The sequence below is a fragment of the Oncorhynchus mykiss genome, chromosome 15 (genome assembly GCF_013265735.2).
Source record: "Oncorhynchus mykiss isolate Arlee chromosome 15, USDA_OmykA_1.1, whole genome shotgun sequence".
Lineage (NCBI taxonomy): Eukaryota > Metazoa > Chordata > Actinopteri > Salmoniformes > Salmonidae > Oncorhynchus > Oncorhynchus mykiss.
This window is the reverse complement of record NC_048579.1, coordinates 24,653,927-24,669,312: the sequence shown is the minus strand read 5'-3', so window position 1 is coordinate 24,669,312 and position 15,386 is coordinate 24,653,927. Positions and strand designations below refer to the sequence as shown.

The window sequence follows — 15,386 nt, the reverse complement described above, 5'->3', positions numbered from 1 at the left end:
CCTTAAATGTAACCTTAAAGCTTAACCCTAATTCTAACCTTAAACCTAAACCCTGAGCTTAAAATAGCCTTTGAGAATATTCCTTGTTTTACTATCCTTGTGGGGACTTTAGGGGATTTCAGGTCCCCATAACAATAGAAGAACAAGACCATTCCCACAAACACTTTTCCATCTCTATATTTAACATGTTGAATTATTGAAAAGAAGAGGAGGCAACCATGCAGAACAGGGAGCAGGGTGTCTAGGACTGTGGCTGGCACTGCAGTCATAGTGAAAGAAGCAATGAGGATTAGCTAACCCTCAAACAACTAAATCGGACTAATTCCAAAGTTCTTTGCACGTAGCTTTACAGACCTTGATGACTGCCATTTTGAGTGAAGAGGGTAGGAATGGGGAACACATTCATGAGGTATTATAGCATCCCACCACACCCTGAAAAAAGTGTCACTCGGGACTAGTTGGCTAAGAACTCCCCTCCATATCCGACACAGGTCATGTGAGGCATCTACACTGGCATTCCCCATCAGCACAGGTTCAAAACTGTCAACACCTCCGCTTTGGAATCCCTCTCAGCTGCACCAATCAGCAACAGCCATTAAATATAGATTTGAATATGATGTCGGAAAATAGCCTGTAGCTACTTGCCATGTGGGTGCTGTGCATTTGTATGTCAGCTGTGTAGTTGTGGGTCCAATACCTGTCGACTCAGTCTCTCCTCACAGTCCTCCTAGGCCATAGTGAGTCACTCTGGTGCGGTTACCTTAATGGCTTCCCCTCTGACCACAGGCCATTGCAACTACACAAGACATTATTCACATAATAGGAAAATATAGTGTTGCGCTCCCCTTGCCCAAAACAATAACTGAATTATTCCAACGAACGACAATAATAATAATAAAAATATAAATCTGAAATAAATAAGTACTGTAAGTACCGAAATGCTTAGAGTACAGATCCAAAAATAAATCCATGGCGCATTGATAACAGCTGGTGGAAATACAGCTATTATCTCCTAAATATATCGCTGTCCTTTCAGTCTTTCAGAATTGACCATCGGAAGCATTACAATAGACCGGTCAGTGAAACAGTACTACCCTGCCACTGGAGCAAGGGAAGAGGCACGCGACATTCCTGAGACAACACACGGTGTTGCCCCCCCCCCCTCACAAATCCTTACTATATTACACAATACGCTTAGCTGCAAGCCACTGATACTGCCTGGGCACATATTTCAGCACAGGTCAATGTATTACAACTCAATAACGCACTGCCAACGGCTCTCTACTAAAAGACCTACTATTTGCTTCTAACACAGGATTTGTGATCAAGCTCTTTCTGCAATCCGAAAGGCATTAGGGTGAACTCGAAAAGTCCTCCGAAAGCTTGGCGCCTTACCCTGGAACGAACACAATTCCTCCTGGATGCTTCTTGGAGTCTGCCCCAGGACACTCTCCTGTCTGTTTCCCCCCTGAGGCCTAGCTCCACGTCCCCCCAGTAAGCCTGCGCTAGCAGCTGGAACCACAGGCAGTAGGGCTCCGACAGGCAGCATTCTAAACCGGCCAGACGAGCCCAGGGACAGTCCCCCGTCGAGGGAGAGCAGTCCACCTCTACATCCAGCAGATCCACCAGGTCAGGGCAATCCTTCAGGGGCACCGTAGTCACACAGCTCCCGGCGGAGACGCCCCCGTTCCTCTGGGCCAGCATGGCATAGCCAGCAATATGCCTTTATATCCGTCAAAGAAAAAGGAAACCAGGCAGTGGAGCTCTCCTCTTCTGCTCTGAGATGGTCTCACTAGCGTCTCAGTCTTTGTTACTCTGAGTTTCTTTTTTACTTCCCCCTGTTCCCTCTCTCGCCCGGTCTGTTCTCAGTGTTGGGAAGCTGGGCTGTTCCTCTGTGCTTCCCACAGCCACATGATGTTTCCACTCAGCGGAGAGTGTTGCAGAGCTGGGGCAGACTGACGCACCAGCACATCCACCCACCTCACACTCTCTCATAAGCACACACACACACACATCTGGCTGGGCGGCCAGATGAGTTCTCTTTTAACCCTCCCTTCTCCTCTCGCACTCTTTTTCACCTGATTCTGAATAAACCAAACACACACACACACAGGTTAAGCGCTAGAGAAATTCTGCAAACTACACATTCTAGCGTGGGGGGGACAAAGGCAGCCATGCCTACTATCTGAGAGACAGAAATAGCTGGGATTCTAAGTCCATTGGTGGATATGGTGAAGTTGGACCATACAAGGCAGCCACCACGTATTCTCTGTGAATGTAAAGGCCATTTGGACACAATGTTTAAAAGCATGCCCTTTCCACACAAACATAGTGCTCACATGACAGTACAGAGACACTTTCAATCTATCTATCTATAGCGTCTCTTAAGTCAGTGCCTTTCTCCAAAGGCTGTGTGCTTATTCCATCGTCCTTACAAGCTATGTTCACACCCCATTCAAACCCGTTTTCCTTTCATCTTTCCCCAGTGGGATTACATAAGAGGAGAGCCGGGTGCCATGCGGACACTTTTTTAATTGGGTTATGGTAAACAAACCCACAGGAGGGCTTGACAAAGGCTTTATCTTAAGTGCAGTGTGCTGGATAGGACAGACTCTGCCTGGATACTGCTTAGCAAAGCACTCTGATTGGGGGACAAATAGTTCAATATTTAATCAGATTTGGAATCAGGTGATGTCGAAGAAATTGAACTCTGCTCCAAAAGGAAAAGCAATAGCAGTCATCTTAGACAACTCTCACTGCTTGTCAAGTGAATCTGGGGAAAATTTCACATATTGTCATTAGGTGAGAAAATGAGGAACACCTCTGAAAAAGGGTACTTCATATGACAAACTAAAACAAAAATGGCAGATCAAAATTGCCAGTCTATCAGCCGGTCAGATAAGTGTTCATATTTTGAGTCGGACTTATTTAAAGCAGTCTTTCTAATCTACTATTCCAGCAGCGACCAAGAAAAGAACAGGAAACCAGTGATGGAATGTTCCCTCCAACCACGCATTGCTGATGACCATCTTATTACCACATTCATTCCACTGAATATAGCCTGCACCATTCGAGGCGTCCATGTTATGCAAGTAGCTGGACGAAAGCTCGTTAAAGACTGACTGGATGCAAGTCTCGTCTCAAGTGCCACCAACACAAGAAAAGTCGAGGGGGAAATCCTTTACTGTGAATGGTTTGTGTTTACATCAGCTTTGCATTATAGTGGAACATTACGGGCCTGGCCACATCATGCCAAACAGATTGCTTTAGATAAACAATGAGTTGGATAGTTTTATGGGTTTTGCTACCACAATCTTCATATGAAAATGTTTCTTGCATCCATTTATGTCAAATTAGAATAATTTTGCCAGAGTGTGAGTGTAAAATGCATCCCCTTAGGCAGGAATTTGATTCAGTGGCATGTGGAGTCTCACACACACGAAACATGACTTCGTGGGACTACTTTTACAGTTGCCATGGCGATAAACAGGGCCACAACAGTCAGCCATTGGGCAAGGGATTTTTCCCCTGGCCACTGCATGTGAAACCAGCCATTCAGAGACGTAGGGTACAGGACAAAACTCAGTGGAGAGGTGTGTGGTATTTACTGAACCTGGCCTTCCTCCATCTCACTTCCTCCAGCCTGCTTTGAAAACGCTGAACAAAACAGTTATAGCCTAGGGCCTATTCTTAACATAGAGCCACAATATACCGGAACATGCATGCCATAGATCAACGTGCAAACGTAGCAACTACATTTTGAAAAGCAGGAGTGGTGTAATGTTCTAATCCTTTGTTTTGCTTTTTGTTTGGTTGACTTTGTGTGGATATAGGTTGTGTTTTAATGCCTTGGCTCGTTGAGCGCTAGCCTGGATACCAAAGGAGATGGCAAGACAGCGCAAACCGATCTGGGTCCAGGCTAGTTGAGTGCAGCAGTATCGATACTATTCAGGCCATCCTCTCGGGAAGCTGTAGAGCAACGAGAGTGATGTGTAGACGTGCCTTTCACTGATTCTCAGACTTGCTTTCATAGGTCACTAGCGCACACGTCCAAACAATACCCTTCAAAGCCATGACACCAAACAGACCCTAAGACACAGAAGAGTGAACATGGCCTGGGGCAATGCAGGTGCTGCCTTCCACAAAACAGATCCACTCCCTCAGGTATTTACCTGTACGAGCCTAATGCTTTTAGAATCCTCCCATAACATCTAGTCCTACTCCTTTCAGACAGAAGACATGGTATAACTTCAGGTTGATATGACCCACTTTCAAAACAGACCCTTATTTACCACTTTCTTGCAGGTCTACCTCCTTTGATACATATCAATTTGCAACTGGACATTTTACACAGTACCCCTTTCTGATATAAACAAAAGACGGTATACGGAAGATGGTATGGTAAAAAAGTTGGATTTTTGTCATAATAATAGTAATAATACAAATCTAAAAGGCACAGACAATTGGAATGCCAACTTAGGTGCCTCAGAAAAGGGCTCAACAGTATTTAATTTCCACTTTCACACCAACAATCTTCAAAATTAGGCTTTATTTATTGCAAACACACAATGAAGAAGACTACTGACTGATGTACCAGGGTCTCAGTAGATGGGCATACAAACAGGTGCCTGCCTGTATGTGTCCACACTAGAACTATCAAACTGACATGGCTATTAACACCATCTCATAGGAGCCTTTTCATTATTTATGGGACCATGGGAGAACAGAAAAATAGTAGTGCTGTCAATTTCCACAAAAAACAAAGAGTCTGCTTTGCTTTGGACCAGCCCACAAAATTAACTCCAAGTGTAGCCACAGTCTCCTCTCTGAAATTCTAACTACTGGTACGAAAGGTTCTCCTCTCACTCACTGACTAGAGAAGCAGGGCTCAGGGTTGTTTGTTTTATAACTTATAATAATAGGTCTTTACACATAGGGCTGCTGTCATTTCCCTGTTCCGTCCTACCCCACTCTCTCGCTCCGGACCCTTCATACTACAGCTGTGAGTGAAGTGTGAGTCCCCCTGCCAACAGCTCTGCCAATGGCCTTGTGGGTTCACGCAACATCACACCATGGGCCAAGGGAAATACCAGACTAGTGTTGGAGGGGAAAAGACAAGGATGTAAAAAAGGGGTTTTAGATGTTGTTATGAGTTCTCCCCCATTATGGGTTTGTAAACTGAAACCAAATCAGTGGTGTGATAAAAATCAAGAGAAGCCCGGCCAATTTGTGGATTTGGATTGGTTGCAGGCGGTCAGGATAAGAGGGCCAAAAGAAAGTTGCTAAATTGAGTTCCATTTCTGATGACTGAAATATTCAGTTTTGGCAAGTGAAAAATGTAATGCTGTTTTCAAATGAAACCCAATACCTTGCTCTTGTTAAAGCTATAAGAATTGATTTGTCTGTGCAGCCTATTACCATCGGCTGTAGCAAGTGCAGAGAATAACCAAATAACCATCTTAGGTGTTGAGTGGTTGCAACTTCTTTCAGATGTTGAAATGTAAACATCCTCTCAAACCATCTAGCTGGAATACAAATATTTATTAGCCGATAATCTGGAGTTTTGATGTGCAACAAACGGAATGAGGTCAGTGTTCAAAATCATTGGGAACAATAAAGCTAAAAATCGGGGCTCAAGAACAAAAACTATTAATTTGAGAAGGGGTCGGAGGGGTGGAGAGAAGAAAAGAAAAATCTGCAGGAGGATTAGGGTCTATTCAACAGAGCTTTTCAAGACTCCTTGTGGGAAGGGAGATTTAATCTAGACATGCTGCATCTGGGCTCCATGAGGTATGGCTTACTGTAACAAAGGAGGAGCTAATGAGGGCCAAGGAACAGCCTGCCCTCAAAACACACCCACAGCCCCAAAAGCCTTCATACAGCCCTAGGGGGGCACTAGGGGGCATTGGCCCCACAATAAAATGTCCAACCTGGCATCCCAGGAGAAAGATCTGCTGATACTGTTGCCAGATTTTGTTTTGTTGTAAGGCCAAGATAAGCGTCCAAGTCTGCTTGATCTTATGGGGTATTGGCGGAGTAAGGTACTTTATATGGGGATATAATTTATCAGTCATATGCCAGGGCTGGGAGTGTGCATTACGGGCTACTTGGAAAGACAACTTTCCTCAAAAGGAGCAGGGGGAGGGATCTAGCTGGGACTAGTCAGAGAGAGACCTGGTCCGAGCTGTTTGTAAATGAGAATGTTGCTAATTATCTGCTTATGTAAGGAGAAACAGTAGTGCTAGGCACGTCTATAAAAACTTGCAAATGGCACTTCGGCAATCCAGGTTCTCCTTCTGCTGGTGTTTACGAGAAAAAACTATTGTGGCAAGTGATACTAAAAATATACTGCTGAAAAGTCCCAAAAATGTTCAGAAAATGTATATTTAAAAACAATTTAAAAAAGAAGACTGCATTTGCCTTGGTAGGAAAGAGGAAGACAGCTGGCAATGCCCGAACTTTATTTTGAAGAGAAACTCAAATCAAAATAATGTAGCAACTCAACAAAAAAAAAAAACTTTAAACTGACATTTCCCCTTGGCATGACTCATCTGTATGACACAGTTATGACACATTTATGCACTTGAGCATCACATCTTTTCAACAACATACACAACTCATAGCCTTGGAATACGATCTGGGTCGTCCACATGACAACACGGTGGCAAACTTCCAGTCTAGGCATGTAGAAGAAATTGAATTGGGATTTCCTTAAAGACGGCGGTAGGGTAGGCTGGAGAGAGGCTGCATCGGCAGACATTAGCCTTGAAAGAGGGAGGAACAAAGACCTCCAGCCAGGGGAGGCTCACGTGAGGAAGCTGTATTAGCGAGCTTGGTTCCATAGAACCCCCTGCTTGATCTGGCTGATTGTCTCTCGGGCTCCCCAGACACCTCCTGACAAATGCCTCTGCCAATCATGCATTCAGTTGGCCGCTCATTCACTCCACGGCAGCAGCTGCTCTCGTCCAGAAAAGAGGCAAATATGTTTCTGATGACACCCCCCCGTGTCAAAAAAAAAAGCACTGGCAGATGAGGTTTAATTATTACGTTCTCATTCAGACAGTTGCACCCAAGGGATATGCCACACAATGAGGGAGAGAGGTGAAAAATGAATGAATGAGGAGAAGGGCCTGGAATTGAGTCTACTGCTTATGAAGTGAAAGTAACATGTATTCAGCACTTACGGTAGGGGAACTCCAAAGAAAAACAGACCCTTCCAAATGACAATACGTCGAGATAGAAATACAACATGGTGCGTAAGTATCAATATTCCCCAGCGGAGAGGTTCTGCAGTTATCGTCGATCAAGAGACTGACGCACACACAAAGGTCTGATTCAAGCAGCTAGGGCACTCCGACAGACCCAAAAGAGAGAATGTATGGGATGTTTCCTGTGTATACTGACTGCCTCAGGTTTTCCAGGAGCCTGAAAGACCTGTCTATGAAGGTTTCCGCCATGTTACCATTAGCTAACGTGTGCTTCATAAAGGGCCTTATATAGGAGCCGTGTAAGATGACCTGGAATCCATGATGCATTTCTTGCATAGCTGGGGGGGGGGGGTCCACCCATTCTAGACGCATGCTTGACGGATGTGTAGTTATAGAGGAACGGTGACACATTCAGAGAGGAAAATCATACAGCCATCTCCATTAGTCTCATCAGTTCCAAATTAGTCCTTATTTATTTGGGAGCAAGGTATTACAGACAGGCCTTTGACACTCATCAAATTCAATCACATTTATATAAAGCCCTTTTTACATCAGCAGATGTCACAAAGTGCTCATCTCTCTATATAAAGGTTCATCTAGTCTAACGGATTAATCTACATGGAAGCAAAGCAATTGGAAAATTATAAACTTATTTAGCAGCCAAATATAAAAGTTCCCTGATATAGATATATATATATACACACACACACACACACAAGATGGACAGTCAGCCTCCCTTGTACTTTTCCGACACGGACTTGCTCACACATAAGCACAGAAGAGAAATGCCATCCATGTCACCCGCTGTGTCTTGGGTGTCTATTTTGGTAACCGGGTGAAATATTTACGACTGCGATTCAAAATTCATGAGTAGTTTGAGCGAGACATTCCTCAGCTCTAAAAATATGCCCCACGATGGTGTGTGAAATATTCATATTGACATGAAGCCCTCCCTGTGTCTGGCCCTTGGTGCTGTTTCTCTTGAGGGCCTATGGCCAGGGCTTTAGCCGACGGTACAGCAGCAACGTCTAATCTTTTGAATGACGTCATTAGGGCTGAAAGTCATCTTACATGATAGAGAGATCACACAAAATCCAGCAAGGCCAGAGGCCTGCATGTCAGTCTGTTTCAGAGTTGGACAGGGCCCACAAAGCTACGCTAAGTCTCTGACCTACCTACCTACCTACCTACCAGGCCTCTTTCAGTAGATATGAGATTCCAAACAATGGTCCACTGAAAAGAGAAAAATTGGTACATGACATATCTTCTCAAAATAGTTAATACCTGAATTAAATGGGCAAAGAGTGACTATAAAAATGTTGGGGGTTTCTTTTTTTGTGGGGGGGGTTCATGTAGTGGACTGAATTTAACAAAGGGGCTAAAGAAAACTTTAGGGGCTGGTTCTGATTAGATGCAGGCTCTGGGTGGGATGGACCAGACTGGAGCCAACACACACAGCCTTTAAACAACACAGAGAGCCTGGAGCTGTAAATTACACTGGTATTATAGGAGAGGGATGAGAAAAAGAGAGAGGGAGATGAGGCCATACCCAGGGAGCGGCGTGCCAGCTCCATCGGAGACATTACTCCGATGATCACCAGGAATTGAGTCATTAATATTGTCAGAAGTGTCTAATAGAGGAATTAACCTCCCGGTAAATGACCACGGTGTTTCTTCCTGTGTAAACAAAGGCAAGAGCACATGGGGAACAGTCTTCCCTCCTCCTTCACTGAGCTCTCCAATGGGTGTGCACTAATTTAAGTATTCTCTAGACACTTCATATTGCTCTGCTTCCAAGCTCTCAGACTAAAATCGAAGTGACTTAAAAACACAGATGCTGTTGATTTGCATGCGTAGACAACGCTCAGTGATCACGTCACTTGGCTTTTGTTGGACAATTGGTGTCGGAGGGATTTACGGTGAACGCAGGCACACAATCGAAGTAAATGGCCTTTCACAAACGTCAAAGACTTGAAATGCATACTCTTCAACAAAGCATCAAAATAATGCTAATCTAAGTGACTACTCCTTATTAGTTGCTGTGTCAATAACATCACAGACCAAGAGATGGGGGGGGGGGGGGGGGGGTGAAAACTGAACTAGTACCCCTCTCTCTGAAGCCTACTTACCATTGATAAAAGAATGATACAATCATTCTTCTGCTGTTATCAATGGCTTTCAATGAGAAGTGCAGACTGGCACGTTTCCCCCCTCTCTGATATAACACTGCCTCCTTGTTGCTGCACTCTCAGCATTCCTCCAGGGTTGAGGAGACTAGAGGCTTCCTGGGGTGGATACAGGTCTGATTTATAGCCTGTGTGTTGTGAACTAGCTGCGCTGTAATCAGTGGGTTTTTGCGTCATGTCTGCACTGCTGTCTGCTGGCGCTTCTCACTGGAGGAAAGAGTCCCTTCAAAGACAAGGGGAAGGAGCTCGGCCAGAGGCTGTGGAAGTGGTGATCCAACTGGGGGGCTTGGGAGTGGTGGAGGACGTAGCCCAAGTTGGAGAATGACTGACGATTACACCAAGGAATTCCCACAGACTAGCAGAGTTCTGGCCATCCCCCAAAAAAGTCATGAATCCTATTTATGACACTAAGAATTGTGAAAATGTTGGTCAACTCATTGAATTCAGGGTTTAAAGATCAGCCAAGTATTAAAGTACAAGTAAAACTAGAGGGGTATAACTATGGGAAAGGTTGCAGCCTTGGGGCTGACGCCAGGGGTGGGGCTGTGTAGGGGCCAGGGTGGAGCTGCCTGAGAGATGGTGTCTGTTCTGTTGTAGCAGCGAGCTGAAGGTTTGGTCCATGGTGAACCATAAGTTGGACAGGATTGTTCATAGCTAGATGGAGCTAAAGCCAGCCAAGACTGCAGTTCATTGAAGGGTTCAAGCAGGTTCATGTAAAACACTGCAGACAGAAAGACAAACGAAAGTGGGGAGTTTTAAAAGGGTGGGTGGGGGGGGGGGCAGGTCTGACCAAACAGTAATGTCCTGTATGAGCCGAGGAGAGAAGAATGTCGTCTTTCACCAGAGGTTCTGCGTCACACTGTGGAGGTGCTGGGGCAGAGGTGCTCCCTGCTGATGAGCAGACGAAGCCATGGTCAAAGCATGACAGTGAGCGAGTGTGTGCGTTTTCTGGATATAGTAGCATAATGGGTTGCAGAACGGGTGTCAATGAACACACCACACACACAACATTTCTCGCTCAACATACCTTACACATCCATGTCGTACAACCCTTTTATTATAACCCACATGAGAAGCAGGCACTTCCATTCACCCCCACAATAAGCATAGGCTTCCTTTCCCAGGCGGTGTACTGTGTGCGTCTGTGTTCAACAGGCCTTGGTTATGTAATCAGGACCTGGGCCAGCTGAGCTGAAGAAAAGGCCATTTAATCTCTCCCCATCTCCTTCCCCACGGCGCACAGGGATGATTCACTTGAATGTTTGCTCCGCTGTTTGACTAGGGGGCGTATTCTCCCGACCGTAGTGCCGACGAGTCATTACCCTGTGTGTGTCGGGTGTTCCCGAAAACAATGTTTATTACAAAAAAATATTTATGACACTATTTGCGCAGCTATTACTCTTTGTTAACTTCTCTTTCTCAAGTTTAATGATGACACGATGCCAGTCAGTCATGATGGTCAGTCAGTCAAAGCACACGGAGCCTTGCATGTGATATCGGCCCAAACAATACGGTCATTGTGCTGGTACAACAAATGTACTGTTTAGAATGAGTAATTATTCTGGGAATGCACCTGCTGAAAGTTCATCTCACTCACCAGCTGAGATTGCTACTCACCTGGCTGCAATACTGTGGGTACCAGGCTTATGTTGCAAACCAATAAATGTCCCCCTCTAATACATGAACTCGACAGTGGCAAAAAATATAGTGTTTATTACGGCTTAGTTGGTGTATGTATTCAATAAGCAGGGGGAAACTACAGGTTTCAATCGCTTTAGGTGCAACATTTGTGGTTGACAAGCTCTTTATCAAGCTCTTTAGCCCTTGAAGAAGCACACTGGGAGAGGTGAGAGAAAGACAACGTCCTCAGACGGGGGTGTGACACACAGAATGAGACTGTACTGTGCCATGGTAAAGGTGTGGATGGAAGGAGAAGTTTAGTAGTCAGGCTCAATGCACAACAACCCAACCCTCAAACAAAACCTCCAGAAAGGATAGGAACAAAGAATTTCTCACTCAATAAGTCAATATTCTAGTCCTGTGATTGACTTTCAACTCCTCCAGCTTTGACTAGGACCTCTCCATGGATCTCCCGGACTGATATGAGGAGGAGAGGACGTAGCCGGAGGAAGGCAGGGCAGTATTCAGGGCTGCTCTCCACTGTGGTCTTATGGTCTTCCAGTCACTGATCTGGCTAAGCCCCCTCCTCACGAAGGATGTTGGGAGAAAGGGAATCCTCCTTACACCAGGTAACACCATTCTCCTTGGGGTTAGCTTTTTGATCAGGGTTGATAGAGGGTCAATTCCATTGGAACTCAGTCAGATAGATAAGGAAAGTAAGCCACCCATTTGTGCTTCCATTCCATCCAGACCGCAAGTAGCTAGTCACAGTAGTAAGTGACCACTGTTGAGAGAGAGAGAGAGAGAGAGCTTGAGAGCGAGCGCGAGAGAGAGCGAGCGCGAGAGAGAGAGAGAGCGCGAGAGAGAGCGAGAGAGCGAGAGAGAGCGAGAGAGAGCGAGAGAGAGACTGTGTGACACAGACAGAGAGAAGAGATACGGCGGGACAAAGACAACAGAGAGCTGTTGGATGTCCTGCAGCCCCAGATTGAGGGCCAGATGGCTCCACCAGCTCATTCTACTGAGAGCCACTTGCTCGTTTGGAGAGAGGGGGAGGGGTGTGTATGAAATGGGGGGGCTGAGCGTGAGCAACTGATTAAGCATCACATCTGCGTTTAATCAATCTGGTGGCAGAGAGAGTGGATGAAGACTGGACAGAAAGGGCCGGAGAGAGATAGATGCGTGGGTTTGACCCAGTCGCTAACTCCAGCAAACTCTTAAACAGTCCCTCGGTGCAGAGAAGCAGGGCGGAGTGGTTGTACGGTTAGGGTTTAGGGGGCATGTGTTGGGGGTAGAGTCCAGACTAAAAGGATAAGACCTGCTTCCTTCTTTACAGTGGGTTGCAGCACAGGGAGGTGCTTCTCTATGATTGGACAGCACTGACGGCACTGCATTGCAGTCTCTACTTCTCTCCTCATAGGACCAGTTCTACTCCACAAAACACAGAGCTGCAAAGCCAATGCCGTGCTTCAGCCAGAAAAGACATGCAAGCAGTCATGCACTTAAATGTACGTTCATCATGATCGATAGTTATTGCATAACTATACTGTAACTACAATAAATCAGCAATTCAAAGCGTTAAAAGGCTAATGTGGGCTTGAGATTTGTACTTCTGTGTACTGTAAATTACAGTGCATGCTAACAGCAATCAAATATTAATCGCAGTGTGAATCCACTATTAAACTAGGCTACCAAAAGCATGAAAAACGATTAACGACACGTTAAAACAGCCTCCACACTCACAGACTAGGGTGTTTGCTTGGAATATAAAATGTTAGTAAGACACAAAATTCCTCTACTAAACATGTGACATTGGAGAATTACAGTAAGCAGTAGAGTAATGAGTGGTGTTTCCCCTGGGGGCTATGAAACCTTTAGACAAAAGGTTTGGGAGAGAGAGGGAGACTCCATCATTTCACTCAACTCAATTTGACAAAATAGATACAACCGTGGAAACTTTCAACATGTGCCAACCTATTCGAGCCAGCAGCTTTTCATTATGCGAAATGCCACACACTGTTATGGAAATACAAGAATCTCCACTAGCAGTTGGCATGTTGTCATCCCACCAAGCACGTTTCCGGTCTTCAACTTGCTTGACTGGGGAAGAGGGTGGAGGAGATTAAGGAGGAGAGGGCAGTGACCTTGGCCACAGTCAATAACAGGGCTTGTGGGGTAACAGTGCCAATGGTTTCTCTGACCTAGGCAGTGTGCATGCTAACACACGTGGAGCTAACGTAACAGGAGTTAGCCTGGAGTTGGCAGGGCAAGCTCAGCAGGTGGTAGCAGTGTGGGGGGGGGTTACCGGGAATGCAGTTAGTATAAGTGGCTGAAGAGGAATGACTATAAGCGGATGGAGAGAAAGTGACCAAAGAGAGAGGATTGTGATCAGAGAAGGAGAGAGAGCATTCAGAGATCAAACCGGTAGAATGAGAGAGGGGTAGAATAGGGTGAGATTCAGAACGAGCGAGTGATATCGAGTTGTGATGATAGTAAAAGGGAGAAAACGAAGGATAAACGCATGGTGGATGGACGGAAGCTGGACAGAATATGGCAGATGGACAGAGTAGATCACTAAGCTTGATGACACGCTGCCGGCAAAAAGGGACGCCGGGATGCCATGCCTACTGTATCCTACCACTGTAATCCTTTTAGAACCGAGGGCAGCAGGGCTATAGGTCTGCCTGCGGACTGCTCAACAAAGCAGTCCCTACCGAGTACACATGCCATACAGCAGTGTTTCTCATACCATTAGTAAGTTGGTTGCCTATCCGAGATCTTGTGCCTGCAAGGGCCTTTACACTCTCTAGGAGAACTCTAGGGAAAACACTGAGTAGGCTCCTACATCCTGACTGAATGGTGTGTATGCAGCTATATACAGCTTACGGCCTATAGTCTACGCGGGCAACATCAGCCTGTGTAACGTGAGACCTTCAGGGGAGACAGAGGAGAGGTGGTGGAGAGGGGGGGAAGAGGGAATTAGTACTATGGTATCCCGGTAACGCTCAAAAATGGGCAAATCAATGCTAAGCATGGTGAGAATTAAGGTTTGAGACATCCTAAAACGATACACAGATAATAATAATAATAGTGACTGTGCACTTAGAGCAACATAAGGGGGAAATTTTGACATTCTTTCATGGAGTAAATGACGTTACGGTAAATTCAGAAGTCCACAAGCAAATGCAGGGTAACGTCAAACCTGAAGGGAACTTATGGTGACAACGAAGAGGCATCACTCCATCTGGGTTCCTGTTTGCACCTCCTCCTTCCTCACACCAGGTCAGCTGTGCTTTTCCTAAACAAACCTGCCAGTGCAGTGCAACACCAACCAGCTCATAGACGTGGAGCCTGACTTTGCAATGAGGCCAGGGAGCTTTACAGTGAGTGGTCCAATTCAGCATACAGAATGTGGCTTCGTAGGCCTATCATTCAACACATGGCAAACACTGTTCTAGAGGTCGACCGATTAATCGGAATGGCCGATTAATTAGGGCCGATTTCAAGTTTTCATAACATTTTTGTACACCGATTTTGCCATTTTTTTTACACCTTTATTTCATCTTTATTTAACTAGGCAAGTCAGTTAAGAACACGTTCTTATTTTCAATGACGGCCTAGGAACGGTAGGTTAACTGCCTCGTTCATGGGGCAGAACGATTTTCACCTTGTCAGCTCGGGGGATCCAATCTTGCAATCTTACAGTTAACAAGTCCAACGCAATAACAACCTGCTTCTTGTTGCCAAGGTAAGTTGCTAGCTAGCATTAAACTTATCTTGTAAAAAACAATCAATCATAATCACTAGTTAACTACACATGGTTCATGATATTACTAGATATTATCTAGCGTGTCCTGCGTTGCGTATAATCTGACTGAGCATACAAGCATACAAGTATCTAAGTATCTGACTGAGCGGTGGTAGGCAGAAGCAGGCGCATAAACATTCATTCAAACAGCACTTTCGTGCATTTTGCCAGCAGCTCTTCGTTGTGCATCAAGCATTGCGCTGTTTATGACTTCAAGCCTATCAACTCCCGAGATGAGGCTGGTGTAACCGAAGTGAAATGGCTGGCTAATAGCGTTTCAAACGTCACTCGCTCTGAGACTTGCAGTGGTTGTTTCCCTTGCTCGGCATGGGTAGCGCTGCTTCGAGGGTAGCTGTTGTCGTTGTGTTCCTGGTTCGAGCCCAGGGAAGAGCGAGGAGAGGGACGGAAGCTATACTGTTACACTGGCAATACTAAAGTTCCTATAAGAACATACAATAGTCAAAGATTAATGAAATACAAATGGTATAGAGGGAAATAGTCCTGTAATTCCTATAATAACTACAACCTAAAACTTCTTACCTGGGTATATTGAAGACTCATGTTAAA

The 15,386-nt window shown here is 45.3% G+C and overlaps 1 protein-coding gene across 6 annotated transcripts in view; it reads right to left on the bottom strand.

Annotated features, from left to right (window-relative positions):
• The window catches only part of LOC110489855 (rho GTPase-activating protein 21), a 106,025-nt gene that overhangs the window by 62,181 nt on the left and 28,458 nt on the right, over positions 1–15,386 (bottom strand). For 4 of the 6 annotated variants that reach the window (XM_036944120.1, XM_021562801.2, XM_036944121.1 and 1 more), the window contains exon 1: positions 1,396–1,920. The exons of the other annotated variants lie outside the window; for them this stretch is intronic. In XM_036944120.1, the coding sequence (XP_036800015.1) occupies positions 1,396–1,704 (309 nt within the window). In that variant the 5' untranslated portion in view covers positions 1,705–1,920. Of the gene's footprint in view, positions 1–1,395; positions 1,921–15,386 lie in introns of those variants that run through there. 6 annotated transcript variants of the gene reach the window in all.